Raw genomic sequence first — 16,638 nt, 5'->3', positions numbered from 1 at the left:
TTTTCTTTAACTATTCAACTCTTTATTTTTTATTTTTTTACAAGAACAGAAATTTACAAAAGGTCTCTGCCAGCTTCAGGAAGATTGGAGCAGCAGACTAAACATTACAATGTTCTGTTCCTTCCAAGGAAAAAACAAGGACAAAAATCAAACCAGAGATAAACATATAAATACAGCAATAGATTGTAATAATCTAGTTACATTCTACTACAATTTCCCCATGCACTGGAGAAAGCTTCAGGGATTTCTGCATGCTGGCTTCTCAAGCATCAAAACATAACTTTCCTAGTCTTTACAGTTAGAAAAGCTAGAGCATTATGTCACATAATGTATTATACATCCAATATGCTCTTATACATATATCTGCAGATATACGATTTGGCCCACTTTAATTGAAACAGGTTTTTAATTGATCTATAAATTAATTTATAAAGTGTAACTAAAACTGTTAACCTTCACTTGTCATTCATACTTGCTCTAGTCCAAACTCATGCATTCCAGCCAGTGGTTAAAGAGAAATTGTAGTTTAAGAAATAGAGTACCAATGCTTATATAGTAGTATATTTCAATTATAAATAAAAGATGTCCTTTAAGCCATAGTCCTTGCTTTTTTCAGTGCAATGCTTATATGTAAAAAAGCCAAATATTGAATAAATTTTAGAATCTAGGATTATTTTGCTACACAAAGTTATAAATCAGATCTGCAGCCTTGTCACTGTGTTCCTACAATGCCCTGGCAGAGCTACAGTACACAGTACATACACACTGCATCTACAGACAAGTAGTTATTACTCTGGCAGAACATAGGAACACAAGTATCTTATTGATCCAATGATTTCCTTCAGCCATTGCTTGATAGATGGTAAGGAGTCAGCCTCAACAAGGTGGCAAAATTAACGTCTATTCGGAAGTGAAAGACTTCTAGCCTGTACCAGTAATGCTGAACCCTGCGCCGGCCCTTTTCCTGCAAAGCTGCCTAAACCATGTCCTTAGGATCCCAATGCCTTCTAGGGCTTTATTCTCTCAAAGCCCTAAAACTTTTCTGATCTAATTATTTGCTTTATCCACCCCGTCAGTCATTTTCTTTTGCTGCCTTTTAACATACCAAACAATTTTATAGTCTGTTTGAAATCTACAAGTGTCCAAAAGCTGGGGAGAAAATTATTTAGTTAACCTATATGTTTGCTCATTAAGTTGGAATGAAAACTTGAAGACTCTAGTCAGGAGTCTAGTCTAGCCTCTAATCAGACAGGACCATGCTACAGTATGTAATTAATGTAGTTAACAAGCTGTTTAGGTCTAATGATGATATTACTTTGAGAGATTGTTTTATCCTTGGTTGATAAACAGGTATCAATGACATTTACAGCAGAGATATTTACAAAAAGAACTTTGGTTTTGCAAATCATCTACTATACACACCACAACATGATGAGGTAACACATAAAGGGTGACAGAGTGATAGTGAAAGAGGAAGGGTATGAACAAAGAACTTCCTGGTACCATCTTATCTTACCCACTGGAGCATCTATACAGCTTTGTGTTTCCCATTTCCTTTAAAGCCTACAGTATGTTAGTAAAAAGAATCAAACCAGGGATTAAAATGTAATGTAACCTAGAAATCCACAGTAATAAGACACAAGAAATATGGACTCAAATAACAGGAACTGCACCAAATACATAAGTAGGTGAGGGAATAATGATTGATATTTTACATTTGTATTAAATTAATCTGAAGGCTACCTGATACATTGGTATCTCTGGGAAATCTCAAAATTATCTATACTAATTTAAATAATACTGTACAAAAATCCTACATTTGTGTTGGATTACAATGCTCTACATTTTGGAACATTCATCCAATATAATGGAATTGTTTTTTGCACAAATTTCCATTAACCACCATGGTATAAAAATCTGTGTGCCCACGACAGGTCTTCAATGTTGTACAAAACTAAGCTATACCAGATCTTGCTGCGTTTGCTATCTTTTGTGTGAGGTATTGTATTATACACATTATCTGTATGGAAAAGTAGATCGTGCTATTGTGGCAAGGCATAACAGAGTAGGAGAAGGAACATGGCGTTTCAGTGGCTGAGACCTGAAAGACATGATTCATGGTTTGCTCAGAATAGTGGAGTCCTCTTGCGAATCAGCTTTAAAGTGTGCTGTCCTGACACATTTTGCAAGGGAAAATAGCTGTGAAATTTATTTGGACTAATCTGGCATTTAACAGGAAACCAAGGTTACTTTACAATGACTCCCCTCCCCACTATAAAAATACAATTTTGCATAGTGTTTCGGGATATAAGGAGGAATATACATAAGAAGCATTTAAAGAGATTTTTAAAAATGTTTTTTTAAAACTATTTTTCTTGTTTTATTTAAATGATAAAATACCGAATAACCTCTGCATGGAAAATTTGGAAAAATGTTTTTGTTGTTGTTGAAAAAAGAACCCTAAATATATCTGTTGGTTTAGTTCAAACAGAATTCAAAAAAGCAGAAAAACTAATTTTGTGTACAAGATATGCACTGCTTCAGAAAAAGTACACCTACATGTAAGGGTAGATGCGACACCCCACCTTCTTTCATCTAATCCATTATCCATTTTGAGACTGGCCAAAACTCTTCTGATTGGCTCAGTCGTCAAAGTCAGGGATGTCCTCATAGGAATAGCCACGGTAACCTTTTGAGGCATAGTAAGCAATGCGTAGATGGTAGAATCCTGGAAGGAAGACCAGAATTCCAATGATGAGCACCGGCAGGGTGCGGTCTGGATTCTGGAACAGACACAGAAGACAACAACAAAGATTAATGAAGTGCCACTGGTATTTCTTGTTTAAAACACTAATGCCCTCCCACATCAAGACTTAGCCCAGATTAAAGGTCACTGTTTGGCTACAATGATCCCTAGTTTCTACGTTTCTACAGCCATACTGTTCCATATCCCTTGGTGACACTCTGCACGTGGGCGGGTATTAATGCTGGGAGAATTTTTAATACAGTCTCACGCAGGATAAGACTCTGACTTCAGGTGGCTAAGATAAGGACACTGAAAGGACATACGTCAGAGTGATGTTCATCCATCGAATGCAGTCTTAAGAATCAGTTTAGAGTCAGTACAGAAGTCAGTACAGCTGGCTTAATTTGTCTTTATATTACATTGCCTTACATTCTGGTGGCTAAATATGGTCATTAAAATTAAACCTGCATTGCATCATCAGAATTAAAATAAAATAAAATGGACATCCTGCTTATACTGTATTTACCAATTTCATAAACAGTATTTTTGTGGTCAAACCACAACAAAGATACAGTACCTCACATCCAAACAGCTTAATACCAATGTCAAACTTTCTTCCAGAAAAATATGCCATAATAAGAGGTAAACTTTACAGTATTAGTTTGGCTACAATGATCCCTAGATGCTTAGTTTCTATAGCCATACTGGTCCATATCCATTGGTGTATGTATATTAATTATCAAAATGCATAAAGCACATGTTGAACCTTCGGTAGGTCCTTTAACATTTAAAATTTGACTTTCCTAAGTTTCACAGATTTCAATCATTGCATATCAATTTTGTATGAAATGCAAAAATGAGATCCTGAAGATTTGTGCTTATTAAAATTACTTGACTATCGGAAAGAGTAGGTTTGCTCACATTTATAACCTGTTTAAATTTTAATTGAGACTTTAGCCATCTTAAAATTCTAAATTGTCCACCTTCTCCTTCTCCTGTTCAACAAAGCAACTAGTGTTGAATGACAGAAAGTGCTTATTTTTTTGGTAGGGGATTAAAGGGAGTACTCAACTGTCTTTAAAAACTTTGAATATAAAAAGACTAGACAAGTGCCTAACACTGCCATATTAAGTGAATCACCCACCCCCAAAACCATTTCTTAACACCTACAGAGTTTTGCACTTGGTAGAAGCCCAAATTTAAGTACAGCTATGCTTGACCCTGCATGAACAAAACAGAAAGAGATACGCATGTCTTTCAGAATAGATTATTCCTTGTGCTTGCTGGCATGCTACTGAGTATTAAGAGAAGTGTGCTCAATATAAGATTGGCAGGGCTGTATGTCATTATTGTCATTAAAGCAAGAGGACCTGTTGGACTTTTGTACTCACTGTGACCTCAATGTATCCTGTGAGCAGCAGGGCACCTATGATAATCAGTAAGGAGCCGATCAGGAAGAGGACAGCTGCTAGGGCAATGGCCTTGTATGGCACTTTAGGAGGGCTCTTCTTGAACTGCAGGACAGAAATGCAATCTGTCAATTCTAATCGCCAGACATCAACCATGGGTACAAGCTGACAGGGTGAGGTTTAGAAATACAGATCTCTGTAAAATTTAAACATTCATATATTCTGAATGAAACAATTAACATAAATAAAACAGTAAAAATGACTTATTAAATATGTAAAACACTTTTGCATATTTTTCTTTAAAAAAAAACACACAACGTTTTTTTTTTAATTGTCGCTGAACAACTGGAGCGGTTTAAACATTAGAACCCTAACAGAGGATCTAAACCAGAGGAGGCCATTTACCCCAATTTGCTCAGTTTGTAGTTTAGTAAGGGAAGGGAAGCCTTTCCCAGACATCCACAATACTGTGTAAAGAAGTGTTTCCTACTCTTGGTCTAAAAAGAGAAGACTAAGTCAGTTTTCAATTATGTCTTTGTTTTGCTCCTTCTGCTCCCATAGATCCCTGTCCAGCATGTTTTATAGGCAGCTTTTTGATCATCAATATCCAGAGACCTGGAACAATTTAAAGGTGATCATTTAAGCTGGTGATTTTTTAAAAGTAATTTGAGTATTTAAGAGCAAAACTACTGAAGTCCCTTAATAGAATAAATGACTTACCAGATTCATCAATAAATTACAAGTGTTCCTAATCTTAAAATGACAAATGATTTGAGTCACCCATAAGACAAACTGGACTGGGACTCTTCAGGACCAGGTCTGGAACTCTTTCCATGGTATACTTTGCCCTGTATGTATAGAATAAGATCCATAAAGCTGGAATCATTCTATTTGCTTTTCTTTTAACTATTTTAAGGCCTTAATATCCCTTTTGTTTTATGATATGCAAAACTGAAGATTCTAAGTTAGGTTTTATTAATGTGTCATATATTAGCATAACACCTTGTTAATTCCCATTTTAATTATCTAACATAAATAGGACCCTCTCATGCATAGTTTCATTCAGCTCAGAATTATCCATGTAATCTGTATAATGCATATCCCTGCTCCCTTTGTGGATCACTAAGTAGCTAAATTAGCCATGTTTAAATGTCACGTTTGTCAAGTGGCTGTCCACTGTCCATCTTGACAAAGCTTTTTGTAATTCTCTGTAATTGCAGTTTCTATTTTCTAACTTACTATTTTAGATAATTTTCAAATTTAACTATAACAAAATCAAAGTTGTTGATATAGAAAAGGAAGAGCAATAGGTCTAAAATGGATACCTGTGGTAGACGCTTTCTGCCCCTGCCCAATTAGAGACTTGGGTCTTTAAGATAATACCCCATTTTTGTTGGAAACCTTGGATTGCTATGGTTTATATTTTGAGAACGGATTTTATACGTGGAACACAGTCCAAAAGTTCCAGGTAATTTAAAAATAACATTTTTCATGCTTTATAGAAGGCAACACGTTGGCCCTTTGCTAGCACTGCCATGTCACAGCGCTGGGGCCCTGGGTTCAATTCCCGAGGTGCTATCTGAGTGGAGTTTGAATGTTCTCCTTGCATTTACACAGATTTCCTCTTCCAGTTTAAAGACATACTGGTAGGTTAATTAGCTTCTTGGCCCTGGTGTGTGAACCCTGTGATGGGCTGGCATCCCCTTGAGGGTGTATCCTGCCTCGTGCCCATTGGATCGATAGGCTATATAGAGTTATCATCTATCCATGTTGATCCTTCAAAGAATTCTAGTACGTTAGATAACACCCTTGACTAAATTACAAGTTTTGTTTATTTTCCAAGTGAAAAGAAGTTAACACAACCTCTGCAGCTAACAAACATAACTTGACATATTTCTGCCAATTTTAATGCAGTTACTATTTATTGGGTGAATTTAACAGATTGAAAAAAATAAAACAGTAAATGTGGCATGTGTAAAAGTTTGGTCCAGTCCAAACTGTGTAATTTTTTGTTAGGTCTCAGAACTTAAATTAACTCGTTAGGCCTTAATCTAAGTCAGGTGATGACAATTCCAGAGCTTTATATATTCTGTGACTCTTCAAACCTCTCAGGGTGTTGTGCTTACACTCAACAATCATAGGCTCCTCTAGGCAGCTGACTGAGAATCAGAAAATAAAGATAATTGACACTTAAAAATCAGGGGAAGGCTATAAAAAGATATCTAAACGCTTCCTGTTAAATAAGACAAGATCTGGAAGACCAAGAAAAATCTCTGATAGAACTGCTCTTAGACTGGTCAGGAATGCAAAGCAAAACCCCCCATTTCCCAGGAAGGTTTAGCTTGCACGAGAGTAGTAATGCACCAGTCCACTGTGCAGCATTGCTTGCACAAACATGATCTGCATGGAAGAGTCATCAGAAGAAAACCTTACCTGCGATCTCATCACAAAAGTCCACCTTTGAAGTATGCAACACAACATTTAGATAACCCAGAGGTGTTTTGGAACCAAGTGCCATGGTCTGATGAGGTATAAATTGAATTCTTTGGCTTCAATCACCAAAGGTACAGTACGTTTGGAGAAAAAAAAGGAGAAGCATTTGAAGAAAAGAACACCTGGCCAACTGTTAAGCATGTGGGTGGATATATTATGCTTTGGGGTTGTGTGCAAGCCAATGGCACAGGAAATATTGTGCGGGTAGAGGGAAGAATGGATTCTACTAATTATCAACAAATCCCGGAAGCTAATGTCCCACAGTCAGTGCAGAAACCGAAGCTGAAAAGAGGTTGGATATTTCAACAGGACACTGATCCAAAACATACCTCAAAATCAGACATGAACTACTTCAAGAAATGAAAGATTAAGGTTTTGGAATGACCTTCACAGTCCCCAGACTTGAATATTATTGAAAAACTGTTGGTAGATCTCAAACATGGAGTGCATGCAGGATGACCTAATAATATTTCTGAACTAGAAGCGTTCTGAAGGGAAGAGTGGAAAAAAAATCCTAAAGCAAGAATAGGAAGACTGTTAGCTTGTTACAAGAAACATTTGGAGGCTGTGATTTCCGACAAAGGGAATGTTATTAAGTATTGACTGATAGGGTGCCCAAACCTTTGCACATTCCACATTTACTGTTTTATTTTTTTTCAATCTGTTAAATTCAGCAAATAGTCTCTCATCCTAGCGTTAATCCCACATCAGCAGGGTCCGCTTTTCGGCACACCCGTCTCCATTTGGTGGTTTGAACCAAATCTTTGAGCTTAAATGCAACCGAGAATACTCCAACTGGCGCGTCGCTCTGCCTGCCGTCGGAGGGGGAGGGGGGGAAGGAGAACAAAGTAATGTAGCCAATTCATAGAGGGGGCTTATTAGGAGGCATGGGAAATTTGGCCAGGACTCCGGGGTTACAACCATACTCTTTTCGAGAAACACCCTGGGATTTTTAATGACCACAGAGAGTCAGGGCCTCGGTTTTATGTCTCATCCGAAAGATGGCGCTTGTTTACAGTATAGTGTCCCCGTCACTATACTGGGGCATTAGGACCCACATGGACCGCAGGGTGAGCGCCCCCTGCTGGCCCCACTAACACCTCTTCCAGCAGCAACCTTAGTTTTTCCCAGGAGGCTCACACCTGCATAGCTTCAGTGGGTTGCCAATTGTAAGTTGCAGGGTGACATAGCCGCTGGCTTCAGCAAATTTATAGCAAATGTGTATTAACTTTTGCCAAAATATGTTTAGTTTAGGTTTGTTTGCTGAAGAGGTTGTTAACTTCTTTTCACTTAGAAAATCAACAAAACGTAATTTGGCCAGGGGTGCCCAAACATTTGCATAAAACTGTACATATCTTTATTATCTTAGTAATTGAATAAATAAGGTCAAGGAAGCCACCAGAAAGTGATGCTGGCCACTAAAGTCTCCCAGGAAAAATCCAAAACATTTTTGTTTAGATGGTCATTCTTTAGGGTGCAACAGGGTTTTCATTTCAGGGGAGTTTTGCGGTTGTCTGTTACAATGGCAAAGACAGAATGTTGCCACCTCTCCTCTCTTACCTGCAAGTCAATGTAACCATCATCACTGTCTGCCAACTTTGAGTATTTCACCTTGCTGCTGGGCACCCCACCGGTCACACTGCTGCGAGCAGGCATCATTACACCACTGCAGCACACTGCTCACACCCTGGGAGAGTGAAAGAGAAATACCACTACAGGGCTGCTCAAAGCCACAGAGTGAGAGAGCAACAACAGTAGGCAGAGGGAAGGAACAATGTAGAAATGTATAGAATAGCTCCGCCTCGAAATAAAACTAGAATAATCACACAATTCGTTCCTAATCGTAAATTATATTAAGAATTATTACAAATACGATATTCGAAAGTCTGAGTTCATGCAGTAAGGACATCACATCATTGATTCCAATAAAACCTGTAACATACGTTTCAACTAATCTATATGTTAGATGACATTACAAGAGCTACCCTAAATATAGGCAGGAATGCATTTGATACTTTCAAGACTTCTGTGAGATGTTAAAATGGGATTCTATAAACAATTCCAAAACAAAGATGAAGAATAAGAATAATAATATCATAAAAACGGCAGGCATCTTTCAGACAGGTCAAGCAGATAAGGAACAACAACCCTTCACTGTCAATTTAAATTTAAGGAAAGGTTGTGCGCCTTTATTTCTTATAACCAAGCATTATAAGACAGGGCCCTGACAATAAAAAAAAAAAAGACTGCGCAGTTATTTTGGAAATCTTCTACTACGATTACAGTCATTTCATAACAAAAACCTGTCCAAATAACCTTCAAAAGCTGCCACTAAACAAAATAAATTGCACCTCTGATTACGTTGACTTTTTCTCTCTGTAACACAAAAAAGTTAAGTTACAACAAACTGCGTCCTGCCTCACTCCGGTGTTCCTCAGAATACTCTGCACAGTATGTCTCACTCATAACAGCGCCATACCATCCACTTCCGGACATTCCACTGCGCACACATTAGACGTCATTCTCATGTCACACCATCTGGCGGCCTAGTTACGGAGGTAGCATGTATAGACACAGATATTTGATATCATACTGTAGTTCGTTAATCTTTTACTATTTCATAAAACAATAATAATAAATTGTCAATTTTGTGTATTATTTACGATTTAAGAAGTAACTACTAAATCCATCTGTTTTAATCCGTACAGGTTTGGTTAGGGTGCAAAAATGTTTTGTTATGTTTGGTAAATGCTACAAAAATACTGTGCAATATTCAATATACCGCAAGGGGCACTACAGGATAAATAATCAAACGTTTAGCGCTTCAGCTAATTTGACAGATGATTATATTTTCCCATTTCGGTTATCGATGGTTTAAGCATTTACGTATAAATACTGACTTTGTACTGTCTTTTGACAGCCTTTGGTATCGCAGTATAGTTGTATCCCCAAAAGAGAAGGTAGGCCAATGTACATTCTGATAATAAAACCTAGTCTAGTACACAGGTATAGTCGAGATATACTGTATAGTATCGGCTTACTATTGGTTCATGTAGTATAAACACTTTTAAAAGTAGTTTAAAAACAACATCAGCTGTCTGAGAATGAGACCATATAAACCAAAATCATGGCATTTTAGGACGTCTGTTAAGAATGTTATTTTCTTTGGTTAACGCCATGTCTTGTTGTTTGTAGACTACATCTAAAAAATGTCCCTGTTCTACTGTATATATTTATTTATGTTCAACCTTTACTGGTGGAGTGGTTAATAGCAGTCAATCTGCATTTGTAACTAGAATGAATTTGCATAAGTTGTAGATGCTTCACATACGTTCAGGATAGGAATGGTAATGTTGGAGGTGGTGGTGGAGGGGAGTCCCCATTACCTGTAAAGCGCTTTGAGTGGAGTGTCCAGAAAAGCGCTATATAAGTGTAAGCAATTATTATTATTATTATTATTAATGTTGCGTGAATTAATTCCTCATTTTCTTCACCAGCTGGAAATACTGTACCTTCGATCGGCCAGGGAGAAAGCAGAGGTCTGGGGGTCATAAATCAAGTTCAAGTGTCGACGTTATCCAAAGCCAGTGCTAAAGACATTGATAATAAAAAATGATGACCCATAAAATAATGAAACATTTCCTTGAAACAGTTGTCAAACAGCGCTAGAGCCTCTCGCTGATGTGCAACAAAACCATGAACCTTCGACCCTCAAATAGAAAGTTTACAATGTTTTTTATATGTTAGCGTCACTTCCCACAAACCCCAACAACGTCATTTTTTTGGCAGTGGAACCACGGTAAGTGTCTGAGCCAATTTCGGGAAAGGATTTTGCTTCAAGGACAGATGCTGCCGTCACTATTCTAATAGACCCAATAATATTTGTTAGGGAGAGGATACATCACAGTTCTTTCTACATTCAACAAAAGGAGAACTTGGAATATTCATTGATTTTATTTTATCATTCAAAAATAATAGAATAAGGTTGCATGCTATTTCATAAGGTATTATAAATGAATAAAAACAGAATATGGTACACTTGACATTGAATTTACATTTATTTTTTACAGTTTTTGGGTATTGCACTTAAACTTTTGTCTTGTTCAGCGAAATTTAATTGAAAACCACTTGCTGGAGCTTTAGTACAGGTTGAAAATTAGTTATTGCCAAATGGGAAAGTACTAAGTTGCTATTTGTTGCTGAGAAACTTATGCTTAAATGTTTTTGAGGAGCTATTATGTTTTCACTTTTGCAATAACCAGTGTCATACAGGTCTGTAAGTAGATCCTTATCAATGAGGGCATTAAACCGTGAGAGGGGAGAACAGAACAGACATCATTATTGTCATCAGAAGCTTGTGTTGTGAGAGGGTGCCCTTTTATGAAGTTCGATTTCCTTTATTGTTGAATCGAAAGATTAAAATGATCACAATTATCACTTTTAGTGACACTGTTTAGAATAGGTAAATTGGTTTTCATTCATTGGTTAGCATCTGTTTAGGGAGGGAGATTTAGTCCTGGACAGAATCTATTATAGAGGACCTGGATCTCTAAATCTTAAGGTCTCAAGATTATTTTATCCATTTGAATAGCCTTCCTTGAAGCAATAAACGAAACCATAATTCAAAAGACAAAACTAAAGAGTTTATTCAAATAAATGCAAAGAGTGTTACATCATTTTCTACTGTATGGGAAGCATAGAAAACTACTTGTCATGGTTGGATAATAAGTTATGCAACCCAACAGAAAAGGTAAAGGTTTAAGAGTGTAGAAGAGTTAACTGTTACATTATCTAATATGGAAAGGCAGCATAAAGCTAATCCTTAGAACATTTAGAGATTTATTCAAGCCTGGTTAAAGCTCATAGAACTGGGGAACGTACTGAATAAAACATTTGAAATTACTTTTCTTTAAGAATAAAACATTATGATATACTGTATATGATAAAGCTGGTGGATTATTGGCATACAGTTTACAAAACCAAACAGCTTTATGTTTGATCCCCTCCATTTTGATTGAAGTTAACAAGAAAGTCATATTTTTATCTTGGGATAATTCAAGAACCGCAGTTAGAAGATATTCCTCATTTTAACATGACATTATTTGTGAAAAAGATCACTGAAGACTTAGATGGAATGACCTTCACCTCTTGCACTGGGGTAAGATTAACGTACATACATCAACATTTTACCTCTTAATTTTTCAGGAGATTGCTTCAAAAAGTTTAACGTTTTGTTAAGAAGGTTCTTGTGGAAAGATAATCCCCATAATTAGCCATCTTTTAATAACTCTAAAATATAAATAACTCTCTTGTGTCTCTTTTCTTTTCCTTTCAGCTTGGAATAAATATTTACATGTTCCAAGAATCCTATTAAACCCTTTTCATGTGAAATTGCCTCCATTCTTCATAAAATTATATGTTTCTCTGGACTCTAGTCCCCTCATGCACTCCTTTGATGAATGGTTGTATTCTCAAGAAGGGAAAACCCTTTGTTAGTAAGAAAGGGAAGCTAAAAATGTCCCAATCTCTGGTACGCATCTTTAAAATAATATAAGGTTTTTCAAAGTACTTTACAAAAATCTTATCTAACAAAGACTTCATTCTTTATTTGAAACACAGGGACACATCTCTTAAAACAGGTATAAAGATTTACTCACCTAACAGTATCACAATAGAAAACAAACATACAGGGATTTTTAAAACTAATAAACATGTAGCCAGTCAACTGTATCAAATTGTTAATAACTCTGGAACATCAGTGTGTCATGCGAGTTAATTTAGGAGAGGGACCTAGGTGAATATTTTAGGCTTGAGAAGTGGAATAGGTAAGGGAATTATATATACAAAGGGTTTAATTCCTTACGCCGTAAACTAATTCAATTTAAATTTCTACACATACAGTAGAAACCTTAAGCTAATGCAGTCAGTTGTATCAGACTTGTGCTGAGACTCAAAAAGAGGGGAGCGGTCAATTTAAACACATAATTTGGAAATGCCCCCAAAATATTGATCTATAGCATTATAAACTGTTTCATTTTTAATTGGAATGGTTATCCCATTGGTTTCAAAGACTTGTTTATTTAACTATTTTATCATGTTCTCAGGAAAGAAATCTAAGAAAATTATAATAATTGCTTGTATGTGTGCAAAAAAGTGAATTGATCTGTTCTGGAATGGCTGTAATGGAATAAAGATGGGGTTAAATCACATGATAGAATAAAATGATAGAATATGATAGAATAAAATGGTTTGTAATGAGGGAGATGTTTATAATCCAGACAATGAAATGTGGGAAACAATCATAAGAATGATCTCCAATTCTATTTTATTTTGGTAACAGCTGTTAACTGTAGCCAGTGATATTAAATGTCTGATAGTTTGTGGCACGGGGGCCTTATACATCTGGCAGGAGGATGGATTGGACAGCCTTTCTCAGAGCAGGGCGGGTCAGGGCTTGTTGATTCTGCTCAGGCATAAGCTGTGCCAGGGAGTTGGCCATCAGAATGTGTTTGTATAATAGGATGTGACTTCAGGGTGTCACCCTTTTGTTTTTCTTCTTAGCTATGGGTATCGTTTAATCAATGTATGTGCCTGTTTATTAGTTTTTTTTGTCGAACTGGAAAAAAAAACAAAATAAGTTGAAAAAAAAGTCTAGGGTTTCTCACATGCACAAGTCTTTGATGTGGGTGAGCAATGTGGTGTCAATGACAGAAGAGGAGTGCAACATTCCAAAACACAAGATTTATTTTCAACATTCAGAGAATTAAAAAAAAACATCTTATAAAGAATTTTGGAAAAAAAGAAACCTTACAAGATTGCAAACAAGTATTTCCTCATTAATGAAAATACAGTATGCATGACAATGTCATTGAACTGGGAAGAATCAATTCACTGCAGTCACACAAAAACAACTTGGACCTATCGGTATCACATAAAGAAACTTTGCTGAGCAGAGAGCAGGGGACAAAAGAATACTAACTGAAACACAGCACCCAGGTATACCCCATGAAGCTCAAACCAGTTACCAAAAAGATCTTGGCGCTACTCTGTTGAAGTCCATTTAGCAAAAGTAGCATGTCCTAGGGGGAAAAAAACTTAAGATCAAAAAGACACACTATCTGGTCTTTGTAGTCTTGTACAAAGAAAATCTCTCTTCCTATGTCTGCATCTCTATCTCTCATCTCCTCGCAGTCATTTCTTTCAGATCTTTTCGCCGCCCTAATGAAATCAGCAGCCTTCAGCTGGATTGAATCAACGTGCTGTTGCTGCGATGCTAAAAGAATAAGGTGAGCAGAGGTGCAGTGCAGGGGATTCCAGACCATACAATCACAGCAATTTGCTTTTCCCTGTTACATAAAGCAAAAGATCTCAGTTGACAGTGCACATAGAGCATAGCACGTGATGAAGTTGATGTAGCAACATAATGATCCCCTTTCTTTTAAAGTACTAAATTAGCTTAAGAATAACATAAATTGTTTCAAATACAGCAGTGTACAATACAGAACCATAAATACATATATATATATATAATGACTTTCAACTGTTAACACCATGGTAAGCACCCTGTAAGACTAAAGTTGAATAAAATGGTCATTATTGATGAATAGGTGAAGTATTCCTTGAAACTGTTCCCGGAATTAATGAACCACAAATAAGAGAAGTGTACATTGGATCCATGATCGACCGAACTGGAGACTGCGGCCCTGAAATCAGGCGACGAATTGCGTTAGGCCGTAGTGCGATGCTGAGCATGCACCAAATCTGGAAGAGCAAAGAAGTCAGCCTCACAACCAAATGCAAAATGGTCCATGCTATTGTGTTCCCCATATCAATGTATGGGTGTGAAAGCTGGACCCTAAAAAAGCTGACCGAAAGAGGATGGATACTTTCGAGCTATGGTGCTGGAGAAGACTGTTACGGATACCATGGACAGCAAGGGTCTCCAATAAAGACGTTCTGGAGTGCATCAAGCCAGAAATTTCGCTTGAGGGAAAGATCACCAGACTCCGGCTCACTTATTTTGGTCACGTGATGCAATCAGATTCATTGGCGAAAGCAATGATGCTTGGAATGGTCAGTGGAACGAGAAGACGAGGCCTCCAAAGAGGGTGGTGCATTTCTCTTTTTTTGTTCTTGAGCTTGCCTTTAATCAAATGTCTTCCTTGCGCAGACACTTCTTAATTACCATGCAGTTCAGATGTGACATGTGGGATTGTGAGACATGTCTAACTGGGCTTCAGACTGAGACTGGGACAATGCATCGTTACACCTGGCCATCTGCATGCAGATTGATCAGCGATCAATGACCAGTTAATCAATAAGCCCCGAGCATGTAGCTCAAGGGACATGACCAGGGACTCTGTAGAGGGCAGCATTTTCTTCCTCCCCCCAAGCTAGACTCACGAGAAAAACAGTGTAAGGAGGTGTGGGGTGAAAGCTAGCGTTCTATGTGTTGGAAAGGCAGTTGTAGAAATTGTTGTGGCATGGGGTCCTTGAAGTGGAATAAAGGATCCTAACACTCTTAAAATAGCTATGTGAAGTAGTCAGCTACCAAACTAACTTTTAAGAACAGTTCCTGCAATTCGGGGGTCACCATCCATGACAGTCTTAAGGGAACATTTTAAGCACAATTTGTTTTTCAAGCAAGAAGACAAGTAATATGGTATGTTCATTCAGGGACATAGAGAGTTTTTGTGTGTGGTGAACATGTTACAACACAGCTGGATTAGAGAGAGCTGAAACAAAAAATTAGCATGATCCTCCATTTTAAAATGAAGCCTACACAAAGCATAGTTGGACACACAATCATTAAAAATAGAGCATATCCGAATATTCTGTTCTTTTGCAAAATGTTGTTTTTAAAATTGAAGACAAAATTGTTCAGACAAAAACTCCTAAAAAGGTCAACTACACATTAAGTTGTAATAAAAAATGTATTTTAGTATTTATACAATCAATAACTAGGATAAACATCTTGCTTAACATCTTGCTTAAAACATTTAAAAATGGACTTATCAAAAACTTATCAAATAAATGTCAAAAACTAGCTATTTTTCTAAACTTTCTTAGATGTTGGAAAAAAAGGGTGTCATAATTTTGGTCAAGAAAGATTTTATTGTGGTGCAATAAAACATTTACAACAACTCATAAATAAAGATGATGGCAACCATAGTCCTTTGTAAGTGTTATAAATTGGTGACTGCTTCAGCATAGAATGGCAATTATGTGTCCTTAGTACGCTTAGTACCTCCATCCATCCAACCATTTTTTAAGAACTTCTTCCAATTCAGGGTGGCCAGGGAGCTGAGCTTATCCCAGCAACCAACAGTAGCAAGGTGCTATACACCCTGGATGGGACTCCAATCCCTCGTAGGGCAGACGCACAGACAAGCACTCACACCCAGGGCCAATTTTTCCAGAAGTCAATTAACCTTCTAGTATGTTTTTGGATAGTTTGAAAGCGATGCACCCAGAGGAAACCTAAATGATCACATGGAGGACATACAAATTCCACACAGATAAAGCCCCATTATCTGGAATTAAAAGCGGGGGCCCTAGCACTGCAAGACATCAAAGCTAACTACAGTACTGCACACTTGGTACTTTTAAATTGTTAATGTGGATTCATTACTTACTTATGCAGTATACTGTATATAGATTATTAGTAAAAGTATAGTTACTTTAAATCACTTAATATACTTACAGTGGGAGACATGCATCTTTTAAGACTTGATACAACAATATACAATCATGCACAGGATAGTTTCTCCTTGAACAACATGGTTCACATAAAGAATTTAAATTGTAGGCTATTGTGAAAGCTCAAGAGTTATCCTTTTCCAAAGTAGCGGCAGAAGGTAAGGCCACTGCAATTCAAAGATGGTGAAGTAATTATAGAAGCAATAACTGCAGCTGCTGATGGTTTATTCAAAGTCTTTAAAAACAGACATAATTACAGCAATCCAGAACATGTCACTTGGTTTCCACAGC

At 37.1% G+C, this 16,638-nt stretch overlaps 1 protein-coding gene across 4 annotated transcripts in view; it reads right to left on the bottom strand.

Moving 5' to 3' along the window:
- The window catches only part of LOC148674523 (transmembrane protein 230-like), a 92,709-nt gene continuing 76,071 nt past the window's right edge, over positions 1-16,638 (bottom strand). Inside the window, exons 1-4 of one of the 4 annotated variants that reach the window (XM_088624713.1) lie at positions 10,161-10,378; positions 8,209-8,335; positions 4,138-4,260; positions 1-2,783 (exon numbers count right to left, since the gene is read on the bottom strand). In XM_088624713.1, the coding sequence (XP_088480839.1) occupies positions 2,643-2,783; positions 4,138-4,260; positions 8,209-8,307 (363 nt within the window). In that variant the 5' untranslated portion in view covers positions 8,308-8,335; positions 10,161-10,378 and the 3' untranslated portion in view covers positions 1-2,642. Of the gene's footprint in view, positions 2,784-4,137; positions 4,261-8,208; positions 8,369-8,999; positions 9,139-10,160; positions 10,379-16,638 lie in introns of those variants that run through there. The other 3 variants (XM_088624712.1, XM_088624714.1, XM_088624715.1) reach the window with 3 other exon arrangements.

The sequence above is a fragment of the Lepisosteus platostomus genome, chromosome 3 (genome assembly GCF_059453375.1).
Source record: "Lepisosteus platostomus isolate fLepPlt1 chromosome 3, fLepPlt1.hap1, whole genome shotgun sequence".
Lineage (NCBI taxonomy): Eukaryota > Metazoa > Chordata > Actinopteri > Semionotiformes > Lepisosteidae > Lepisosteus > Lepisosteus platostomus.
The sequence above is the reverse complement of the archived record's forward strand: the minus strand, read 5'-3'. Positions and strand labels throughout refer to the sequence as shown.